This window comes from Ahaetulla prasina, chromosome 2, assembly GCF_028640845.1.
Source record: "Ahaetulla prasina isolate Xishuangbanna chromosome 2, ASM2864084v1, whole genome shotgun sequence".
Taxonomy (NCBI): domain Eukaryota; kingdom Metazoa; phylum Chordata; class Lepidosauria; order Squamata; family Colubridae; genus Ahaetulla; species Ahaetulla prasina.
In genome coordinates this window covers 286819884-286845312 of record NC_080540.1, presented here as the reverse complement: position 1 = coordinate 286845312, position 25429 = coordinate 286819884, and the positions used below count along the sequence as shown (strand labels likewise).

General features: G+C 40.7%; 1 protein-coding gene across 1 annotated transcript in view; it reads left to right on the top strand.

Moving 5' to 3' along the window:
• DCC (DCC netrin 1 receptor) overlaps positions 1 to 25429 on the top strand; it is a 926782-nt gene that overhangs the window by 818393 nt on the left and 82960 nt on the right. The window contains exon 23 of the mRNA XM_058168106.1: positions 12056 to 12218. Coding sequence (XP_058024089.1) covers positions 12056 to 12218 — 163 coding nt within the window. The remainder of the gene's footprint in view (positions 1 to 12055; positions 12219 to 25429) is intronic.

Genomic DNA, 25429 nt, shown 5'->3' with positions numbered 1-25429 from the left:
GGGGCGTGCATAAGAGCACAAACGTGCCTACCGTTCCTGTCCTACTCTTTCCTTTTATTATATCCAATTAATATAGTTATTACATACTTATGCTTATATATATGCTTATATGTTATATAGTTATTTTCATGCTTATGCTTATCTATACTGTTGTGACAAAATAAATAAATAAATAAAAATAAAGTGTGGCATCAGTCCAACTACACAGCCATGAAATACTACAGCACTATTACTACTGTATAGCTTTGACTGTACAGACTGTTGTTCTGTTGTGTCCTAAGGCAGCATCCAATCCCTGACAAAATAATCCTTCTAAGGCCATGATTTCATAACACCTGGTAAACCTGACAGTTCCTTCTGTCTTAGCTGGTCCGTCACATGAAACACATGCTATCTTGGAATTACTGGGTTTAGAATAGAATAGAATAATTCAGTTGGAAGGGACCTTGGAGGTCTTCTAGTCCAACCCCCTGCTTAGGCAGGAAACCCTACACCATTTCAGACAAATATGTTGTTAACATCATCTTAAGAACTTCCAGTGTTGGAGTATTCACAACTTCTGGAAGCAAGTTGTTCCACCGATTAATTGTTCTAGCTGTCAGGAAATTTCTCCTTAGTTCTAAGTTGCTTCTCTCCTTGATTAGTTTTCACCCATTGCTTCTTGTCCTGCCCTCAGGTACTTTGGAGAATAGCTTGACTCCCTCTCCTTTGTAGCAGCCCCTGAGATATTGGAACACTGTTGTCATTTCATCCCTAGTCCTTCTTTTCATTAAACTAGACATACCCATTTCCTGCAACTGTTATTCATTCGTTTTAGTCTCCAGTCCTCTAATCATCTTTGTTGCTCGTCTCTGCACTCTTTCTAGAGTGCAGAGAAGAAAATATACATTTGCTTTTTCTTTTTCTTCAGCATATAGAGAGAAACAGACTGATCGGCCTTTCCATGTCATTTTTCTAGGCTGGGTCACATCATTTTGGGTTTCTTGGGAATGGCACGAGCCACGATTGACTGTCTGTTCCAAATGAGGGTTTTCCCTGCAAATAGTTAGCCATGGCTGATGCTGTCATCTTATCTATTTGACTTCACATCAGTTGATTAGAACAGAAGATGCTGTTTAAAATAAAAGAAATGTCAAGAGGTGCAAATATAACTGCTGGAAAAAAACCTGAAGAATAGCTTGAAGGTTAAGAGTTCCGTGGGAAGAACTAATTTTCCTAACAAATTTTAACCCTTTCTTATACTGCAAACAGGTCAAGTTTTTCCCTTCTCTCTCCATCGATTTCTTCCTTGCACCTTATTCCCCATTCTGTATTTTTTTCTTGTGCTAATAAGAGGAAGAAGTGAAATACCTGTACATGTAAGATCTGGTTTGTAAGAGAGAGAATGTTGAATATAAAAGAAAAAAAAAGAGTGGTATTTGCAGATGGAGGGTCCTTTCATTTTATAATGAGCTGATTAGGGGGCTGGAGGCTAAAATATACAAATAATGCAGGGGTGAAATCCAGCAAGTTCTGACAGGTTCTGGAGAACCAGTAGCAGAAATTTTGAGCAGTTAGGAGAACCGGTAGTGGAAATTTTGAGTAGTTCAGAGAACCAGCAAATACTACCTCTGGCTGGCCCCAGAGTGGGGAGGAAATGGGGATTTTGCAGTATCCTTCCCCTGGAATGGAGAGGGAATGGAGATTTTGCAGTATCCTTCCCCTAGGAGTGAGGAGGGAATGGAGATTTTACAGAATCCTTCCCCTGCCATGCCCTCCAAGCCATACCCACAGAACCGGTAGTAAAAAAAATTGGATTTCACCACTGAAAGAGTGGTTGCAGAAATTGGTTATGTCTAGTCTACTGAAAAGAAGGACATGAGACCAGTGTTCCAATATTCAAGGGGCTTCTACCAAGATGAGAGGTCAGACTATTTTCCAAAGCACCAAAAGAAATAATAGATAGGACCAATAACCAAGGAGAGAAGCAACCAGGAACTAAGGAGAAATTTCCTAACGGTGAGAGCAATCAACCAATGGAATAACTTGCCTTCAGAAGCTGTTGGTGCCCCATCACTGGAGGCTTTCAAAAAGAGACTGGAAAACTATCTGAAATGGTATATAGGGCAGTGATGGTGAACCTTTTTGGCACTGAGTGCCCAAACCGGAATGCGTGTGCATGTTGGTCTTTGGGTTTCTGGCTTGTGCATGCACACCAGCCAACTAGTCTTCACACACACCAGAGCTCCAGAAACCCAAAGACCAGTTGGCCGGCACGCGCATGCCTGTTTTTGGGCTGGTTTGGGCCATTTTGGGGGGCGCTTTTGGCCATTATCAGGCCATTTTCCAGTGCTCCGTTACCCAGAAAAACCATGTTCACCAGAAACCAGAAGAACAGCTGGCAACAGCGCATGTGCCCACAGAAAGGGGTCTGCGTACCACCCCTGGAATGATAGTACCATAGGTTCGCCATTACGGGTATTGGGTCTTCTGCTCAATAAGGGGGTTGGACTAGAATAGGGGTCTCCAACCTTGGCAACTTTAAGACTTGTGGACTTCAACTCAAAGTCCAACTCAAAAAGCAAAGCTGGCTGAGGAACTCTGGGAGTTGAAGCAGGGGAGAAATGCTCCCGGATTGGATCGGCTCGCCCGATCCAGTAGCGATGGCAGCTGCTGGTTCGGAGGACCGGTAGCAAAAATCCCTGGCCCCACCCCCCCCTGCCTCTGCTGAGCCGCACCATATGCAGAGGTTTGTTTTTTTTTACTTTTAAAAGCCGGTTTTGCTTCAGCCGAAACATGCCTTTAAAAGTAAAAAAAAGCCTTTGAAGATCCTGCCCTCTCTGCTGAGATGGCAGAGACTTTAAAGTTAAAAAAAAAAAATTAAAGTCTCCTCTGGCGATCTCACCTGAGTTCCTCATCAGCAGAACCTTACTTGTACTCTTACAAAACATGTTTTCTACAAGTAAGAGTAGAGATTCTAAGGCACTTACCTGATTTCTGATGAATGCATGGCTCTTTTTCCAGCCCGAAAGCAGTTTCACTTTCAGCCAGACAGAATCAATCTCTTAGCTAATCTATTTCCTCGGTGATCAACTGGCTGGCTTTGCTGGCTGAGGAACTCTGGGATTTGAAGTCCACAATAAAATAAAATAATAAAATAAAATATTTGTGCAGCTTTCTGAGATTTGGTGTGTTTCTGTAGTGTTTCACTCTAACTACACAAACACACAAAATCTCAGAAAGCTGTATGTGGTATTTTGTGTGTGTGTGTGTGTGTCAGTTGTGTGTGTGTAAAGTGTGAAAGTTGGTTTTTGAGCTTTTTGTGGCTGTGTGAAGTATGAAGTGCAGCTGCTTTTACATTCTGTGTGAGTCGTGTTGTGTTGTGTTGTGTGTGTGTAAAGTGTGAAAGTTGGTTTTTGGTACTCTTATTGTTTTTTATACTTTGTTAATTATTTTTATTTATTGTTATTGGCCACGCCCACCCAGTCATCTGACCACCAAGCCACGCCCATCAATTAAGCCACGCCCACAGAACCGGTAGGGAAAATTTTTAGATTTCACCCCTGAGTTGAAGTCCACAAGTGTTAAAGTTGCCAAGGTTGGAGACCCCTGGACTAGAAGACTTCTAAGGTCCCTTCCAACTCTGTTATTCTATGTTCTATTCTATGTTTTATGTTCTACAAACAAGCTACCATATTGTTTTGATGGGGAGAAGATCCATGTTTAGTCTGTGACAACAAGGTAGACATGAAGTCTGGTGATGCCTTCAAGACTAATCCATTTTTTTTTGGAGTGGCTGTTTATGAAAGTTCATTTCCCAATAAAGTGGTTCAGTTTGGAAGGTACTAGCAAATTCCATTACGTATGTTATGGGTAATTAATTTTAATTGATAGTTATTATCTCCCCCCACCATTCTCCTTACGTTGACATGGTAGAGAGGCTGGATATTTTACAAAGATTTTTTTTTAATGACTAGTCTTTCTTTTGTAATGGGAGTTCATTGAGGCCTGCTGTTTTTTTTTTTTTTTTAGATAAATAGGGAGATATCTTCATGTAGTAGTGCAAGCCCATGGTAAATTTTGGTAGGTTTTTGTTGTTTTTCTCTGATATATCAAGCCATATTTTTCCTCTTGTTAGGCTTCTGTTCTAAACCGCAGCCTCTTTCTTTTCTCTTGTTTTGTTTTCTGGAGCAGAATTCATGTGGCCTTGGCCGGCAGTAAATTGTATCTGTTTTTATATGTAGCTTCTTTACAAAAATAGTAATAATAAACAAAACAAAACAGGTAAGAGGAATAAAATATGAAAGTGGAGCGGTATGTTGTTGACTTCCTATAGATCAGGCGAGTTGGATATTTCTCATAAATTCTAATCTTTTATATCTTCGTGCCACAGATATATTTCTCCAGCATAAAACAACTTTTTAAAAAAGAAAAGAAAAGAAAGAAAACGAGTCTCATAAACCTCCTATGAGGCATCTTCATCACATTTCAGGAACCCATGCTGTGGCCATGTACATAATGGTTCCTGTGGTGAAATTCAAATTTTTTTTCTACTGGTTCTGTTGGCGGGGCTTGGTGGGCTTGTGTAGCTTGGTGGGCGGGGCTTGGTAGGCGTGGAAGGGGAAGGATACTGTAAAATCCCCATTCCCTCCCCACTCTTGGGGGAAGGATATTGCAAAATCTCCATTCCCACCCCATTCTGGGGCCAGCCAGAGGTGGTATTTGCTGGTTCTCCGAACTACTCAAAATTTCTGCTAGTGGTTTTTTTTTTTTTTTTTTGCATTTATATCCTGCCCTTCTCCGATGACTCAGGGCGTCTTACACTATGTCAAGCAATAGTGTTCATCCATTTGTATATTATATACAAAGTCAATTTATTGCCCCCAACAATCTGGGTCCTCATTTTATCTACCTTATAAAGGATGGAAGGCTGAGTCAACCTTGGGCCTAGTGGGGCTTGAACCTGCAGTAATTGCAAGCAGCTGCTGTTAATAAAAGACTGTCTTACCAGTCTGAGCCACCGAGGCCCAGAACCTGTCAAAACCTGCTGATTCTCACTCCTGAATGGTTCTGATCCAAACAATTTCATTTTTTTTTAGATGTGGGAATGATTATATTCATTTGCATTTGAATGCAGATTTACCTATTTAATATTTTCAAATCAATGCAAGAATGGAAACCGAGTTATTTGGAATTCAGCGTTTATTTGACAATAATAAAAAAAGAATACTATAGAAAAGTATGTCAAATAATGAATGTACATTCCTAAAAATGTAGCAAGAAAATAGTTTGTATACATTAGTCAAAATAGTAAAAAACATTTCAAACATGTTCTCCAAAATACATATAGATGTTATTGCAAACATTTCAAAAGTATGTTGCATGGACAATCTGATTTTAGTATTTGCAAAAAATGAGGAAATAAGAAAAAACACACAATTGTGTGCTATTTGTGGAAATAGAAATTGAAAGGGGATAACCTACTACATAACCTACTACTAGATAAAGTAGAAAAATGTGGGTTAGACAGCACCACCACCAGATGGATTCGTAATTGGCTGACCAACCGCACTCAACGTGTAGTCCTCAACGGAACTACATCCACATGGAGGGAAGTATGCAGTGGAGTACCCCAAGGCTCTGTTTTAGGCCCAGTACTCTTCAACATCTTCATCAATGACTTGGACGAGGGGATAGATGGGGAACTCACCAAATTTGCAGATGACACCAAGCTGGCAGGAATAGCCAACACTCCAGAAGATAGGCTCAAGTTACAGAAAGATCTTGACAGACTTGAACATTGGGCGCTATCTAACAAAATGAAATTCAACAGTGAAAAAAGTAAGGTTCTACATTTAGGCCAAAAAAACAAAATGCACCAGTACCGTATATGTGGTACCTTGCTCAATAGTAGTACCTGTGAGAGGGATCTTGGAGTCCTAGTGGATAACCATTTAGATATGAGCCAGCAGTGTGCAGCAGCTGTTAAAAAGCCAACACAGTTCTGGGCTGCATAAACAGAGGATAGAATCAAGATCACGTGAAGTGTTAGTACCACTTTATAATGCCTTGGTAAGGCCACACTTGGAATATTGCATCCAGTTTTGGTCGCCACGATGTAAAAAGATGTTGAGACTCTAGAAAGAGTGCAGAGAAGAGCAACAAAGATGATTAGGGACTGGAGGATAAAACATATGAAGAACGGTTGCAGGAACTGGGTATGTCTAGTTTAACAAAAGAAGGACTAGGGAGACATGATAGCTGTGTTCCAATATCTCAGGGGCTGCCACAAAGAAGAGGGAGTCAGGCTGTTCACCAAAGCACCTGAGGGTAGAACAAGAAGCAATGGGTGGAAACTGGTCAAAGAAAGAAGCAACTTAGAACTAAGGAGAAATTTCCTGACAGTTAGAACAATTAATAAGTGGAACGACTTGCCTTCAGAAGTTGTGAATGCTCCAACACTGGAAATTTTTAAGAAAATGTTGGATAACCATCTGACTGAGATGGTGTAGGGTTTCCTGCCTGGGCAGGGGGTTGGACTAGAAGGCCTCCAAGGTCCCTTCCAACTCTGATGTTATGTTATGTTATGTTATATGTAAAATTAAGAGATTTGCCTATCCTTGGACAATGCACAAGATATGTATGGATCAACAAATATATGAAGAACGTTGAAGAACCATGCAGAAAAATTCCATGCGGCTCACTTGCTACCGTCAAAGGACCGTAACACCCTGCTCTATAATTCTTTATGGCATATTCTGAACAAAATATTCTGCAAATAATCTTAGAGAGCTCCAGCAAGAAAGGAAGTTCCAGATCATATTGACAAGGCAACTTGTATGGTTGAGAATCCTTTTCTGGAATTCCACAAACAAATGATTGATGATACATGAATAGATGTGGTTGCTAATTTCAGATAGAAGAGACTGGGCACTTGTTGGGCACAACTAGGTGACTCATATAATCCCCTCCCATCTCCAATCACTCACATTTGAATATATGGTCACTTTTCTACTACCTTGTAGCTTACATGCTCTCTATTGTACCATCAGGATTTCTGGCATCCTTTGAGATAAAGAGGATCCTGAAATATTAATTAATCAATCAATTAATTAATTAATTAATTAATTAATTAATTAATTAAATTTATAAGATCTCAGTGATTCTGGGTTTTCTTGCTTTCTTGCTTTCTTGCTTTCTTGCTTTCTCTCATTCTCATTCTCATTCTCATTCCTATTCTCATTCTCATTCTGTTTAGATCAAACTTTAAACTACCAAAATGAAATTGGCTTTTTCATTGGCCAAAAATAAGTCACTGGTACATGTTTCTGGTAGTAGCCAACATACCAGCAGATGGGCCAGACTCTGTGTCTCTCTACATTCACATAGTGAGTTGTTACCCATTAAGTAACATCACTTGAGCATACTGATTTTACATTTAGGCACTCCAGCTCTCAAACCTATTCAGGGTCCTCCAGGTAATATAAGGGAGATCAGATCCTTCAACCATATCCTCCTTTAATGTTATTCCTTGCTCAATGATCTCCTTCCTCCATCTTTTAAATCAATTGTCTTTTTTTGTACCTTCAAGAACGTTTGTTCTTGTAATAAAGCTTTGCCTAGATTTGAGTCAGCGGGATTGGCATATATGTCCGTTCAGAGAAGATTGAAGATCATTCTCTTGCTTAGCTCTCTCGTCATCTGCTGTTACTAAGCCAGCAGTTTGCAGCAGCTGCCAAAAAAGCCAACACAGTTCTAGGCTGCATAAACAGAGGGATATACTCAAGATCACGTGAAGTGTTAAAACCACTTTATAATACCTTGGTAAGGCCACACTTGGAATACTGCATTCAGTTTTGGTCGCCACAATGTAAAAAAGATGTGGAGACTCTAGAAAGAGTGCAGAGAAAAGCAACAAAGATGATTAGGGAACTGGAGGCTAAAACATACGAAGAACAGTTGCAGGAACTGGGTATGTTTAGTTTAATGAAAAGAAGGACTAGGGGAGACATGATAGCAGTGTTCCAATATCTCAGGGGCTGCCACAAAGAAGAGGGAGTCAAGCTATTTTCCAAAGCACCTGAGGGCAAGACAAGAAACAATGGGTGGAAACTAATCAAGGTGAGAAGCAACCTAGAACTAAGGAGAAATTTCCTGACAGTTAGAACAATTAATCAGCCTCCAGAAGTTGTGAATGGTCCAACACTGGAAGTTTTAAAGAAGATGTTGGATAACCATTTGTCTGAAGTGATATAGGATTTCCTGCCTAAGCAGGGAGTTGGAATAGAAGACCTCCAAGGTTCCAACTCTGTTATTTTATTCTATTCTATTCTATTCTATTCTATTCTATTCTATTCTATTCTATTCTATTCCTCTCCTGATCTTAGGTGGGGTAATGCCAGCAAGAGGGTATATTTTCTCAATTGGTGTAGGTTTGAGGCATCCTTTCACTAAGTGGACTGCTTCATTGACAGCCACATTACCTTGTTTTATTTTCAATGACAGGACTTTTTTTTTTTAAAAGCAGGTAGGACAAGGAACCTCTAGTGTTGAGGCAAGTGAGTGTCCATTGCTATCCCATTGTCTATTTGTTGCCTCTAGGGTTAAGAGTTAAGAAGAATTCCATTTTAGTAGCAGCATGGAGGAACAATTTTTAGCTTTCTTCTAATTTCTCATTGTATAAATCGCAGGATATTAATTTGGCGAGGGGGAGGGGAAAGCAGTAATATCCACGTGCATTTCTATGCACATTTCTTCTCAAGTGTACCTTTTTTGTCCATACTTAGCTCAGAATATAAGCCAATTTTCTCAAAGAAAAATACATTTTTAGCTGAATAATTCTTTAATAAAAGCAGTAGGGGTATATGCTATATTAAAGTATAGATTTGGGACTTTTATGTGAACTAAGTACTGTACAATGCTTTTAAAAAGTCTGTAAAGAGCAGATTTCAGCCACATTTGGTCTCTAATACATTCAGCAAGAGTATGGAGACTTGGGTGTCGTCCTCTCCTAAGCTCATGTTGGTTACGTGTCTTTGAACCAGCCTTTCCCTCTCAACCCTAGATTGGGTAGTTGAAAAACATCTTTCAACTCACACTGGACCAGGATCAGAGGTGGCATTCAGAGGTGGTTTGTACCGGTAGTGGAGATTGTGGGCCCTGGCTTTATGCTGTTCTATTTAGGCACATTTTCGAGGCCAGGAGCATGCACAGAAGGTGCGCATGAAATGAGCATGCACACATGGGGCAAACTGGTGGTAAGAATATTGGAAACCCACTGCTGACCAGGATGATATGTTGCCCTGGAGCCATTTTGTCTTGCTATGTCTTATTTTCAATGTAGACTTTGCATGAGGACAATGAGATGTTTTGGGATTTAAATTTTCCTAAGAACCTTCCACAGCTTTGCATGGTCTATGCAATCAAAGGCTTTTTTTTTTTTACGTAATCAGTCACCAGTTGACTTGATTTTGGAGATTGTTGGCTTTCTCAATTATGCAGCATGCAACACCTATAGTGTCTCTTGTTTTTCCAGGTTTTTCTAAAACCATATTAAGCATCTGGTATTGCCCTTTTCATATGTAGTAGCATTCTAACATGTTAGCATGTGAAATTAAGGACATTGTGTGCTGCTTTGCAAACTCTGTTAAGTCTCCTTTCTTTATTAATGCTATTGTCAAGGCTCCAAGTAACACCCCCAACAAAAGAAAACTCCGAGGCTTGAGTTTCCTCAAAGTTCCATTTTATTGAAGATGTCATATTGGCACATCTGGGAAAACCTGAATCTGAAAGCTTCCAGATTTTCCCCAGCCAAAAGGAAGTTCAATTCCCTGCCCAGCACCCACATGTCCATCACATGATTCAATCAGGCACCATCCAAAACTGAAGATGCCTCCCAGTCCCCTCATGGCAGCTGCAGGGCACCACGGCCTTGACTCTCTGAGAGAAGAATGTTATTTTGACTATATATCACCCATGCTCTATACAATCCCCCCTCCCATTTTCCCACAGTACAAAAAATGTGGCAGGCCTGAAGGCCCAACTATAAAAGATGGCTTCCAGGCCTGACAGCTATATAGATTGATCTCTTCTGCTCTGTTGGTCACTGCATTGTTTTCCACATTTGTAGACCTAATTTTGTTAGAACCTTAACAGATTCTTCTTCTGTTGTTTGCTATATTTCTGTAGATATTCTATTTCCTTAGCTTCATGACTTGGAAATTACTGGAGAGCTGAGCTAACTTCATCTCCTATTGCTTATGATGATGAAATATCTTCAAACTATAAGATATTAATACATGTCACTTGTACCAAATTTCAGTATGTTCCTTCCCCGTTTGTTTATTCTTCTTGGAATCATTTACTCTCAGTCCATTTGGCATGTTTCGGCATACTACTTTGGCAGAATATAACTCATTTCTTCATATCTGTTTGCTATGACTTACAGTACAGATACATTTTTTTCCCTTACTATTTCCAACTTCGACATTCCAGTCTCTAGCCATAAGCAGTAATTCTGCCTTTACAACTTCAGATATTCTTCTCTCTCTTTCTCTCTCTCTCTCTCCCCCTCCCTCCCTCCTTTCTCCCTCCCTCCCTCCCTCCCTCTCCTTCCTTCCTTCCTTCCTTCCTTCCTTCCTTCCTTCCTTCCTTCCTTCCTTCCTTCTTTCCTTTCTTTCTTTCTTTCTTTCTTTCTGCATAACAACATCAGTAACTATGTCTTTAATCTATTATACCTACCATAAATGCCATTAGTACTCCAAACAATCCTCAATTCTCAATCCTTAGTAGGATGCTTTTTTTTTTTTTTTTTTGAATTTATATCCTGCCCTTCTCCGAAGACTCAGGGCGGCTTACATTGTGTAAGGCAGTAGTCGCATCCTATTTGTATATTTATATACAAAGTCAACTTATTGCCCCCCCAACAATCTGGCTCCTCATTTTACCTACCTTATAAAGGATGGAAGGCTGAGTCAACCTTGGGCCTGGTGGGACTCGAGCCTGCAGTAATTGTAATTGCAGGCAGCTGTGTGTTAATAACAGGCTGCATTAGCCTGGTGAGCCACTTCCCAGCCCTTCACAAATGCTTATTGCTCATTTGTGTGATTTTTATAAAAAATAAAAGAATGAATGGTTTTGTATTGTCATTTCATACATATCATGAGATTATGCCCTTGCCATTGTCACTAAAGTGATCATCCATTTCCTGTATCTTCCTATATCGCTGTTGCCCAGTATAAGTTGCTATTTGCTTTAACTGGGCAACTGGCATGACCTTCATGGGTAACATTCCTAAAGTATATACTCCTGACATTCATTTCTGTTGTTCTTTACCCTCCCAGGAATATACCTGGGTGGTACCATAACTACTACCACTACCACCAAGATAAGGCAGTCCTGCCATAATTACCAACATATTAAAGGCCTCTGTAGCCAGTTCTTGCAATTGTTTATGATGGCAGCGTAATTTATAGAAGTAATGCATGAATGCATGATAATATGAACCAATCCTAGATCCTCCATATTCGGAGATCTGGTACATTAAACTTCACAGAACCAAATGACCCTATTTTATGGCTGGGACATAAATGGCTGTTCATGCTAATCACATTCAAATGATACATTTGATTTGTTTATCGGTTTAAACAGCCGTCAGAACACGCAGTCACATCCAATCAACAGTTTCATTCAAAGCATGGATGAGACCTCTTCAATTTTCTCAATTGCTCTGAATTGTCAAATCTGTTTTGATCTGAAATCAACATCAAGTTGAGTATCAGAGCTGGATTTTCATAAAGAGGCTGCATTTTTGTCAGATTTGGGGGCAGAGGTTTGATAACCCAGACCGTATAATCAATTATTCTGAAATTAAAGCCAATTTGCTGGGGAAAGCTGGCTGGGGAATTCTAGGAATTGAAGTCCACCAGGCTTAAAGTTGCCAAGGTTGGAGACCCCTGAATAGAACTAATCCTGAAATAATTTTCTTGGTTGCTTCAGTGCTCAAATAAACCTCTGCAATTCATGTTAACAATTCACTTAATCAAGGCAACCCACCAACATATTTCTAATATTTCAGAGCCCCCCATTGGACAGATGCACCCTCCGCATGGAAGTGTAACCCCTCAGAAGAACAGCAATCTTCTCGTCGTTATTGTTGTGACAGTCGGGGTCATCACTATCATTGTGGTGGTGATTGTGGCTGTGATTTGTACAAGGCGTTCGTCGGCACAGCAGCGAAAGTAAGTCATTTGAACACTTTTGTCAATTCGCCCGAGAGGACTTTTGTCAATTCGCCCGAGGGCTGGAGATACTTAATATCATGTCATTGTAGGGAGGTTCCCCACTGATTTCATTTCCTGAATTGTGTCAAAGTGTTGATGGCACTACAGACAAGTTAAAAACTGTCTAGCACGTTTCTGTGACTTGAGGAGCAACCCAGATGGTCACTTAAATATACCATGTTGATTAAGAAGTACAGTAATATAGTGAATAAATGATTATTTCCTTCTTACTTAACTATACCACGATGATTAAGATTGGTGGGGCCTTTTCCCATTAACGTAAATCTTGATAGTACTATAGACAAGTAAAAATAGAACAGCACATTTCTGCGATTTGGACAGCAATCCAGATGGTCACTTAACTATGGTGATGATTAAGAAGTATAGTAATAGATTGAATAAATGATCATTTCCTCTTTCTCAAGATGGGAGTTCAGGCTCACCTTTCCTGGAGCAGGAATTAATAGAGCTTTCATATCCCCAGTAAAGTTGGCAATCTACACCCTCTGAAGTTCTTTATTTTTAAATCACCGGAGCATTTATCTAACTATTGTATTGAATTTAACAGCATGGTTCCATTACATTTTCAGGCGAAAAACACAAAGGAACTGCAATGTGAAGCCTGAAATGGTTAAAACCCAAAGAAAAGATTGAATTCCCATCTCCACAAAGAAAAAAAAATGCAAGGGAATTGAAACTCTTGGTTCATACAGAATATATATAGTCTGGCCTATTTTGACAAATATCCAAAGTGTATTAAGATGAACAAGTGGAGAATGAATGTTGGAAGATGAATGGCCAGTTATCTTATTTGAAATTTAAGATCGTTAATGAAGCAACTGAGATTCTAGAACAGGGGTGTCCAAACTTGGTCCCTTTAAGACTTTTGGACTTCAACTCCCAGAGTTCCTCAGCCAGCTTTGCTGGCTGAGGGACTCTGGGAGTTGAAGTCCAAAAGTCTTAAAGGGACCAAGTTTGGACACCCCTGTTCTAGAAGGAAGACTTGACAGAGTGAGAAGCAGAGATGTAGATATCCTGAGTGCTCTTGGGCAGTTTTTCCTAGCCTAGATAATTTTCAGATACCTGTACTTCAACCCCCAGAATACCTCGGCCATTATGACCATTGCTGAGAATTCAGGAATGGTGAGTCCACACATCTGGAAATTGTCCAAATGGGGAAACGCTACTTTAAAATAACTCTATCCACTGTAATTTCTCACTGATAAAAGCCAATCAAACCAATACAAGTGAAGATTTGTAGCTCTGGGTTGAATTGTGGGGTCCTTGGGGATCTCTGAGCTTGGTTGTTTTCTTGCAGATGTTTCGTTACCCAATGAGGGTACATCTTCAATGCTAGACTAGGGCTAGGCTAGCACTGAAGTTGTTACTAGTTAGGTAATGAGACATCTGCAAAAAAACTACCAAGCTCAGGGAGCACCAAAGACTCCACAATCAAACCAGTGTCAGATCAGTTCTTCCATTGGGGCTAATGAAGGTTTGCTTATGATAGCTCACATCCTTGTCTCCCTCAAAACTTCCCATTCCAAAATAGTTGTGTGTTCAAGTTCCTTACCATATTTTGCCCCAAATGTGCTTTTTCAAAAGGCAACAATTCTGAAGAACTAGAGAAGCTTCATGGATGATAAGCAAAACATCTTTAAGGAAAAACAAAGTCCAGTTGCCTTTTGAAAAAGCACATTCGGGACAACCATAACTTGAATAAAAGAATCTCTGTAGACACTCACAATTTCTTCTTTCATGTGATTAACAGCAAGCATAGTGAAGTCAAAAATACAGTTTTTTCGTGGCTATAGAAGTATTCCCAAAGTAAAATGGACATGAGAATTTGATTTAGAAGGGTACTCTTCTTATGCCTTAGAAAACCATTAGTTTGCACCCATTAAAGTAGAAGCTAGCTTGAATAAAGTCAATCTTACAATTGAAGGCAGAAAATTAAGCTCCTGTTAAAATGCCTTCTAGCCTACTTTTTCCTAATGGTGACAAGCAACCATTAGTCTGGGACAGGCTTTGAAGGTGAGTGGTGAAAATGACGAAGGATCACCCAGGTGCTCAGAAAATATACAGTAATAGCTATTTCAGGCTCTCAGCCATTTTTCCGTTGGATAAATTTCTGCTTTCAGCTTTGTGCACAACCTCCCTGAGCTCCAGCATTGTATTTTCAAATATTGGCTCTAACACTGAGTTTAGATGTACTTTGGGCCCTGGATGGCCACAGGGAAGCTGTTCAACTATACTCTGAGACCACTAATGACAATAACTCATCAAGCCCAAATTATATATTCTTATTGCTAGGTTCACTATATCTGAGGCTCCCTGTCGTGTCCCACCCCTCCTCTGACGGCCGGGTCTGGGAAGTCTGTATCAAGCGTGGCCATGAAGCCTCTGCAGCTTTGCCAAATTCCTGTCAGAGTTCTCAGGGCAGGCAGGAATCCAAGGTGTGACTTCAGCAACCAAATGAGACTTTGCCTGACTCAAGGAATGCCAAAAAGTAGATCCTTTATATAGGCCATGGGGTGTGGCTCCATGACTCAGCACTTATCCAGGCCTGCCCCTCCCTTCCTTTTGCTGACGTCTCCTCTCCATTCTCCGGAAGCAGGGATCTGTCCACTTTTTGTCTTCCTGCTCAGCTGCAGGCAATTCTAGCTCGTAGCTGGCTTCATGCTCACATGCTATAGGAGGGAGGTTTGTTTGCTCAATCTGTCCAGGCATGGTGCCAGGGCTGGGGGCTGGAGGCATGCCAGGCCATTCTTCTTCACTATCAGTCTCTGGCTGAGATATCAGGAGATGGGAGGGGCCCGGCTGCGGAGGGGACAGGTGAGGCACAACACTCCCTTTATCAAAACATGTACAAGGGAAAAAGGTCAGTTGTGTGACGTTAATAAATTAACAGATTAAGAGAGTTGGAAGGGACCTTGTAGGTCATCTAGTCCATACCCCCCCACCCAAGCAGGAGACCCTACACCATTTCTGACAGATGACAGTCCAGTCTCTTCTTGAAAGCCTCCAGTGATGAAGCTACCACAACTTCTGAAGGCAACTTCTGTTTCATTGGTTGATTGTTCTCACTGTCAGAAAATTTCTCCTTATTTCCAGGTTGAATCTCTCCTTCTTCAGCTTCTATCCATTATTCCTTGTCTGGCCTTCAGGTGCTTTGGAAAAAAGCTTGACACCCCCCCCTCCTTTCTGTGGCAGCCCCTCAAATATTGGAAGACTGCTATCTCCCCTGGTCCTTCTCTTCGCTTGCCCAGTTCCTGCAACCTTTCATCGCATGTTTTAGCCTCCAGTCCCCTAATCAACTTGTTTGCTCTTCTCTGACTTCTTTCTAGAATCTCAACATCTTTTGGTGTGGTCTTACTAAGGCTTTTAACAGAGGTATCCCTCCATTAATACAGTTTAGGATTGCATTGGCTTTTATTTTATTTTTTTGGCTGCCACCGCACACTGTTGGCTCATACGGGGTGCTCTATCTCTGTGCACCCATTGTCCAAAGACACTTCTGTGTTCATGTGGTCAGCATGACTATATGCCAACATGCACAGAATGCTGTTACCTTCCCACCGAAGGTTACCTACTGACGTTTGCATGCTTTCAAACTGCTAGGTTGGCAGGAGCTGGGGCAAATAACGGGGACTCGCCCCATCTTGTGATGTTCAGGTCTCGAATCTGGGCTGTCAGCTTTCTAGCCAACAGGCTCAACCCCTTTAACCACTGAGCCATCCGCCCCCTCTTATGTAAAAGGAAAGGAGGATAGAAAAGCAGCATTTCCATGCAGAAATGTCTTCAGCTAAATACGTAAACTGAATCTATATTTCTTTTGTTGTCAGTTTGCCATTGTTTGAGTAGAACTTTGAACTGCTGGACTTTTTATATGATACAGTAAGCTAAAGCTGGCATTTATACCTAGCCACTAAATAAAAATCCTGATGCTAATCCTTTCTGAGCCATCCTTTCTTCCTATGATTTAAGCATTTCAAACTGCAGAGATGTAAGATTGCTCGAACACTCAGAGATTTTGTAAATAGAAAGGAAAGGGAAAACTTTTATTTTTAATTATATCGGTGAATGCAAAAGAAAGTCCCGTTCTTTAAAAAACAAACAAACAACTACCCATTAACACTTGCAAAAAGCAACTCTGATCTCTTTTAGGTGCAGTCCTAGATTGCCTTGTTTGTGCTGAACAATGCACTGGTTTTCCAGCCACAGTCCCTGTTGCAACTTTTATCTCTCTGTGTTTGGATTTGCATTAAACCAATTGTGTTTCCTTTACTGGCAATGCGTACCACAAATAGATCTGATGGTGCCTTTTCCTTGGTATTGTTATAGAGATAGTAGATACATAAATGTATACCCATCAAGTATTTCCCTTTTGCGATGAATAACTTTATGCAAAGAATAAAAAGGGGAGTAAGGAATAGAAAGTCAAAGAAATTAAAAGCAAGAGATGAGAAAAAGAGAAGGGAATATAAACTAGATCTAGTTATGCTAGCACCATCCATAATGCAACTTTCATATCTTCTGTCCTTGCACACAATTGATTTCCATTGCATTCATATATCGTAGCATATAGGATCTTTTGTTCCTCAAACTTCTTACATCTCCCTTTTCGAGAATCTCATCAATTCCACCCAACCATACCTTTCGAGTCCTCCTCTTCTCAGCTCACTCATTCATTGTTGTCACATTTGTTTTGCAATTATGGAGTCCTTGCTGCTGACTGAACTTGCTTGCAAATATTTCATTACCTAATTAAATAACATCATCAGTGCAAGCCATGAGAGGTTTGTTCTCTGTTTATACATACATACATATACATACACACACACACACACACACACACACACACACACATATATTTGTTTTCTGAGGTTTTCGTGGGTGTTTGTATGTAGGTCTTTGGTTATTTGGGTTTTCTCCCACGTAAAATTGGAAGTTTCTTGGCGACGTTTCGACGAAGTCTCATTCGTCATCTTCAGGCTTCAGCTTTGTGCTTCTGGAGCAATGTGTGATTGCAGCTGTTTCTTCCTTTTTAACTGCTAGTGGGGGTTTGAACTGATTGGGTGGGAGCTTGGTTGGGCTCTGATTGGATGGGGTTTTTTTGTGCTCTGATTGGCTGGGGGTGTGTCCTGTTTGGGTGAGGGCTTGGTTGTGCTCAGATTAGTCTGAGTTGCAGGGGATTTGAGCTGGTGAGCTGCATTGCTGTTGTTTGGCTTCATGTTCATGGTCGTGCTACATCTTCATAGTGGGTGTCAGTCTGCTGCATGTATGGATTGTTGCAGCTGCGGTCTGGCTTCTGGTCCTTGGTCGTGCTTCATGATCAGTGTGGGTTTGGGTCTGCCTTCTGGGTGGATGTGTGGTGGTGACATCCTGTGTGGACCTCATGAGTATGGGTCTGGTGTCATTCCTCATGTTAGGGACTCGTTTGTCAATAAGGGCAGGTTTCCAAATGGCTGGTAGGCAGGAGGTATCATCTCATTTGTTCATGCTGCGTGGGTGTTTTTCTATCTCGATGACTTCTCTGATTATTCTGTTGTTAAAGTGTTCAGTTTTGGCGATAGTTCTGGTCTTTTTAAAGTCAATATCGTGTCCTGTTGCTTTAAGGAGTTGGATTAGGGAAGAAGTTGGTTCCTCTTTTTTGACTGAGTTCTTGTGTTCTTCAATGCGTGCACTTATTCTTCTGTTGGTTTGTCCAATGTATGTGGTGGGGCAGGCGGTGCATGGGATTTCATATACTCCTTGATTTTCTAACTCAATTTTGTCTTTGGGGTTTCCTAGGATGGTGGATATTTTTCGGTTTGTGCAGAATGCTGTCTTGATGTTGTGTTTGTGGAGGATCTTGCTGATTCTGTCTGTGGTGCCTTTTATATATGGGAGGAGGGCTGTGCCGTTCTCTGTCTTGGATTTTAGTGGGGGGTTCTTTTTGGATTAGCTTGGTAATCTTATTTCTCTGGAATCCATTGGATGTTAGTACATTAGTGAGAGTGTGTAGTTCGGTTTTTAGGTGTTGTTCATCAGCTAAGCGTTTTGTTCTGGAGATGAGTGTCTTGGCTACGAAGTTGATCTGTGCTGGGTGGTGGTGTGAGAGTGCATGCAGATAGCGGTTTGTGTGTGTTTTCTTCTGGTAGATGGTGTGTCCTAGGGAGCCATTGGGTTTCCTGTAGTGTAGTGTAGTGTAGTGTAGTGTAGTGTAGGATCACATTTCTCCTAGAAGCACGAAGCTGTAAACACCTAGCCTGAAGATGACGAATGGGATTTCGTCGAAACGTCGCCAAGACACTTCCAATTTTACGCGGGAGAAAACCCAAATAACCAAAGACCTGTATGTGTGTGTGTATGTATGCATGTATGTGTATATATATATATATATATATATATATATATATATATATATATATATATATATATATATATATATAGAGAGAGAGAGAGAGAGAGAGAGAGAAACCAACACAGTTCTGGGCTGCATAAACAGAGGGATAGAATCAAGATCACCTGAAGTGTTAATACCATTTTCTAATGCCTTGGTAAGGCCACACTTGGAATACTGCATTCAGTTTTGGTCACCACGATGTAAAAAAGATGTTGAGACTCTGGAAAGAGTACAGAGAAGAGCAACAAAGATGATTAGGGGAATGGAGAATAAAACATATGAAGAACGGTTACATGAACTGGGCATGGCTAGTCTAGTGAAGAGAAGGACCAGAGGAGACAGAGATGACAGGGCAGCCAAAATGGGGCATGGCGGGGGGGGGGGGGGGGCTGTGCACAGCCTCCGTGCATCCCCGTTTTTCTCTGGACAGCCAAAACGGTGCACTGGGGGGGACGACATATGCATATGATTTTGGCCTGGACAGCCTCCTGCAACACTTTGTGAGCCAAAATGAATGCCCCCCACACTCCATTTTGGCCAGCAAAGTGCAGCAGGAGGCATCCATCCTATCTCTCCCTCCCTCCCCCACCAGGAGAGCTACAATGCTGACCAGGCACTCAAACAAATCCAATTTTGACACCCCTGGACATGTGAAGAAAACAGGATGGATAACCTTTCTTTTGGGCGGGGGGATTCTGAGAGCATTCCATGGATGCTCTCACAAAAATTTTGCTACAGTGGCTGACAAAAATACTCACTTATGTAAGAGTAACTATGGAACATACTATCATCTCTGGTGGACCTGTCCGGTGGCAAAACAATTCTGGGCTAAAATCAAAAAGTGGTTAGAGGAGATAATACAGGAATCAATAAAGAGAGAGCCAGAACAATTCTTATTAGGGGTCCCAACAGAAAACTATACAAATGATGCACAATATTTAATACTACACTTTTCTTCTTTATACTGTCACTGCTATTCTAATAGCAAATCCTTCATAAAAATTATTGTATTACATTCTTGATTCAATTATCTTTCCATTGATATATAATTTTATGGTACTACTCAAAAAAAAGTGGCGTTATTAGCTGGTTTTAGCAAATACACTCTTCTCAAAAGGTTTCCACAATTTTGGCCACTACTGTATATTTTAGTTGAGGCCTTTGTGGAGGATATTGTTTTCTGCTGTGGATAGTGGGGACTTAACATAACATAACATAACATAATAACAGAGTTGGAAGGGACCTTGGAGGTCTTCTAGTCCAACCCGCTGCCCAGGCAGGAAACCCTACACCATTTCAGACAAATGGCTATCCAACATTTTCTTAAAAATTTCCAGTGTTGGTGCATTCACAACTTCTGCAGGCAAGTTGTTCCACTTATTGATTGTTCTAACTGTCAGGAAATTTCTCCCTAGTTCTAAGTTTTATTTATATTTATTTATTTATTTATTTATTTATTTATTATATTTGTATACCGCCCTTCTCCCGAAGGACTCAGGGCGGTTCACAGCCAATAAAAAACACAATACATAGAATACAAATTAAAAACTATATAAAAAACTGATTCAATAACGGCCTAAAAATTTAGATACAATTTAAAACCCCATTTAAAACCCCCAATTAAAACCCATAAATTTAAAAAAACAACCCAGTCCTGCGCAGATGAATAAATGCGTTTTAAGCTCGCGACGAAGTTGCTTCTCTTCTTGATTAGTTTCCACCCATTGCTTCTTGTTCTACCCTCAGGTGCTTTGGAGAATAGTTTGATTCCTTCTTCTTCGTGGCAAACCCTGAGATATTGGAACACTGCTATCATGTCTCCCCTAGTCCTTCTTTTCATTAAACTAGACATACCCAGTTCCTGCAACCGTTCTTCATATGTTTTAGCCTCCAGTCCCCTAATCATCTTTGTTGCTCTTCTCTGCACTCTTTTTAGAGTCTCAACATCTTTTTTACATCGTGGCAACCAAAATTGAATGCAATATTCCAAGTGTGGCCTTACCAAGGCATTATAAAGTGGTATTAACACTTCACGTGATCTTGATTCTATCCCTCTGTTTATGCAGCCCAGAACTGTGTTGGCTTTTTTGGCAGCTGCTGCACACTGCTGACTCATATCTAAATGGTTGTCCACTAGGACTCCAAGATCCCTCTCACAGTTACTACTATTGAGCAAGGTACCACATATACAGTACCTGTGCATTTTTTTTTTTTGCCTAAATGTAGAACCTTACTTTTTTCACTGTTGAATTTCATTTTGTTAGTTAGCGCCCAATGTTCAAGTCTGTCAAGATCCTTCTGTATCCTGAGCCTATCTTCTGGAGTGTTGGCTATTCCTGCCAGCTTGGTGTCATCTGCAAATTTGATGAATTCCCCATCTATCCCCTCGTCCAAGTCATTGATGGAGATGTTGAAGAGTACTGGGCCTCAAACAGAGCCTTGGGGTACTCCACTGCATACTTCCCTCCATGTGGATGTAGTTCTATTGAGGACTACACGTTGAGTGCAGTTGGTCAGCCAGTTATAATCCATCTGGTGGTGGTGCTGTCTAACCCACATTTTTCTACTTTATCTAGTAGTAGGTTATGGTCTGCTTAAAAAAACAAAACTTGGGCATGTTTTCTACCCATTGGGTTCAGGAATCTCTTTGTTTCTGGGGTTTACCTTGAGCAGTTTGGTACGGAGTTTTGTTTTCCTTTTTTTCAGCTTGCCTCTGAGATGGAGTCTTGATAGTGGTTATCAGCATTTTTGAGTGTTAGGGAGTCGTGTTTTTTTCTTCTCTTCCCAGTTGCTCCTTGAGGTTATGTGATGATGTGCTAGTATGTGTTTAGTCCGAGGTGAGCATCCCCGATCATTAACCATATCATTTTTCACCCACTTGGCTGAGCTATTTTCCATCCAGCTGTGCAGCTTATTGGAGGTTGTACCTGACACTGGTGGGCAGGGCATGTGTGTCCTTGGCATCCAGGCAGAAAGAATAGTTGCTCCTTGGTGGTCTGTGGAGGTTTGCCTACGTGCAAATTTCTCCCATTTGCTGCTTTCTGAAGCATTTGACACCCATATGTATTTCCCACAGAAGAGAATAGCTGTCCACATCAGTGTTGAACTCTGGAATCCTTTATTCTTTCCAAGCTTGGTTGTTTGCTTGCAGATGTTTCATTACCTGACAAATTCATGATTGTTTGTTGGCTTTGTTGTGCGACATTTGTTTTATGAGATGAGCAGCTATGTAAATTTGAAACATTAAAACAAACTAATGGCATCATCGGCATGAGTGTGGGATTTTCCCCCTGCCTTTCCAGCATCCTGCTAATCCCTGACTTTCCAGCAGTCCGCACCTAGATAAGCAGGGTTTAATCCCAGGCAAACAATCAAGCAGAAAACTCTACCCTAATCAAGGATCTACCAAGGGGAAAAAACCACACCCCCTCCAAAACTGGTAGAGCCAACTACTGTATATAAACAATCTCCACATTTGTGTTCACTGATGATCCTACATACCAATAAAACATCTGCAAGCAAAGAACCAAATTCAAAGAGCATCAAGGACTCCTCAGTTCAAACATGAACTTCAGATATTAAGGAGCTACTTCAGTGTACTTCCTTCTTACTGGTCACTCATTTTTGAATTCAGCCCACATTCATTTAGCACCCATTTCTTCTCAACCCTTGCTTTGTTTTATCACAGAAACTCCTTAAGTATCTCATTCAAGCTGCACTTAACTTTTATGCTTCATCTCACATCCATACTTTCACTCCTATGTGATAATGTGGGTAGAAGCATTCCTTATATATATTATAAGGAATAGCAATAGCACTTAGATTTATATACTGCTTCACCACCCTCTCTAAATGGTTTACAGAGTCAGAATATTACCCCTAACAATCTGGGTCCACATATAAGCAGCATGCATTCCAAAATGTATTAGATAGATAATGATAGATAGATAGATAGATAGATAGATAGATAGATAGATAGATAGATAGATAGATAGATAGGCAGACAGACAGACAGACAGACAGACAGACAGACAGACAGACAGACAGATAATAGCAGTGGTGGGATTCAGCCAGTTCGCACCACTTTGGGAGAACTGGTTGTTAACTTTCTGAGCAGTTTGGTGAACTGGTTGTTGGAAGAAATCATTAGGGCAGAGAACCGGTTGTTAAATTATTTGAATCCCACCACTGGATGATAGATAGATAGATAGATAGATAGATAGATAGATAGATAGATAGATAGATAGATAGATAGATAGATAGATAGATGATTGACAGACAGACAGAAAGGGAGGGAGAGACAGACAGACAGACAGACAGATAGACAGAAAGGTAAGTAGGTAGGTAGGTAAGTAGATAAATAGACAGATGATTGACAGACAGATAGATAGACAGAAAGAGAGAGAGAAAGAGAGAGACAGAAAGAGAGAGAGAGAGGCAGACAGACAGATAGACAGACAGATAGACAGAAAGTTAGGTAGGTAGGTAGGTAGGTAGGTAGGTAGGTAGGTAGGTAGGTAGGTAGGTAGGTAGATAGATAGATAGATAGATAGATAGATAGATAGACAGACAGACAGATGATTGACAGACAGACAGACAGACAGACATTCTTATATATTTTGGCTGCAGCTGCCAATAAAGCCAATGAAGTCCTAGGCTGCATTAAGAGAGGGATAGAATCGATATCATATGAAGTGTTAATATTACTTTATAATGTCGTGGGAAGACCACAATGGAATATGCATCTTGAATGAGAAGCTAAATGTCTTCAAGGAAAAACAAAGTCCAGTTGCCTTTTGAAAAGCACCTTGGGATTTTTTATGAATAATAATTCATTCCAACAGATCATATTGTTATCCAAGATGTAGAAAGAGAACAATTTATTATCCTGTACATTTATTTCTGCACATTGCCTCAAGCCCCACTGACTATAAACAGGAATAGAATTTTGAGACAAGGATATAGGAAGAAATGTCACTAATACAAATAAATGAAAATGAATGACTCATTGTAGAATATGTTCTCCCTGTATAAACATCGCTACCCTGTAAGACTTAAAGTAATAACTACTAGTCACATCACACCATCTCGCCATCTCTAATTTTCTGAGCCTATAAACTCTTCTGTCTCTTTCCATTTCCAGTGAAATTCCCTCTTAATGGCCTTAAGGGGAAATGTAGGTTAGTGAGCATAGAAGGAGTTCTATTTAAATCCCACTATGATGATTTTTGGAAGGTAAAAATATTCCATTCAAAGAAGTACCTTGCATCAGTTTAGATCCTACACTCCATCATCAGCACCAATCTTGCAAGCATGTCTGACAGTTCCTTCAGATGGGCAATATAATCACAAATCTAAAAGTAACACAAGGAAGTATATAGTCCAACGGGGATGGTCTTCACAGGTTAACACCACACTGTTAATTGTTATCACACTGTGTTAACACCACACTGTTAACATTTTTTTTTCTTTTATAATGATCGAGTGTGCATAGAAGTAGCTCCCCGGGGTACCTGTTGCCTAAAACATTGATTCCTATTGGCCTGAAATAAATTGGGCATGCTAATTTAATTATGTAATGTTAATCTAAATACTCAATTCGAGCAAGTCTGGTGCCACTGTTCATTTCTTTTTCCTTCACTGTATGCAAAAGAGAGACTGAATGAAAGAGGAATGAACTAAAATAGAGACGGATAGATTCTTTTTGATTTGGAGAGTACCCTGGATATCAAAATGTGTGATCCTTAGTAACCATAATCAAACAGATCCCATGGATCCAACAAAACCACTTCCAGGAAGGCAGCTACCTTGAAAAATATGGAGCCACTCAGTGGTGGGTTTCAAAATTTTTTACTACTGGTTCTGTGGATGTGGCTTGGTGGGCGTGCCATGGCTTGGTAGGCATGGCAGGGGGAGGATACTGTAAAATCTCCATTCTGTCCCCAAACGAGTGGAAGGTTACTGCAAAATCCCAATTTCCTCCCAAACAGCTGGGACTTGGGAGGCAGAGAATAGATGGGGGCAGGGCCAGTCAGAATTTTTACTACCGGTTCTCCGAACTATTCAAAATTTCTGCTACCGGTTCTCCAGAACTGGTCAGAACCTGCTGAAACCCACCTCTGGAGCCATTTGAATAGAAACAAGGAAGGCCATGCAAGAACTAGGGCGAAACTTTTTAAGTAGGGAACAGCCAAGAACCCCAGTGTGACTGAGGTACACTAGAACAAATGATAACACATATAGTTTGAGAAAGTCTTGCCAGGAATACTGTACCTGGAATACAGCAACCAATTTTGATCACCAAGTACACAAAAGACGTTACGACGTTGAGAGCAACTTAGATGATCAAAGGCCTGCAGACTAAAACAGATGAAGAACGGTTGCAGGAATTGGGTTGGGCTAGTCTAAAGAAAAGAAGAGCTAGGGGTGACATGATAGCAGTGTTCCAGTAACTGAGGGGCTGCCACAAAGAAGAGGGGGTCAAATTATTCTCCAAAGCACCTGAAGACAGGACAAGCAACAATGGTTGGAAACGAATCAAAGAGATAAGCAACCTCAAATTAAGGAGAAACTTCCTAACCGTGAGGATGATTAACCAGTGAAACACTTGCCTTCAGAAATCGTGGGTGCTCCATCACTGGAGGTTTTTAAGAGGGGACTAGACAGCCACTTATCTGAAATGGTATAGGTTCTCCTGCTTGAGCAGGGTATTGGATTAGAAGACCTCCAAGGTCCCTTCCATCTCCTATTCCTGTGATGGCGAACCTGTGGCACGCGTGCC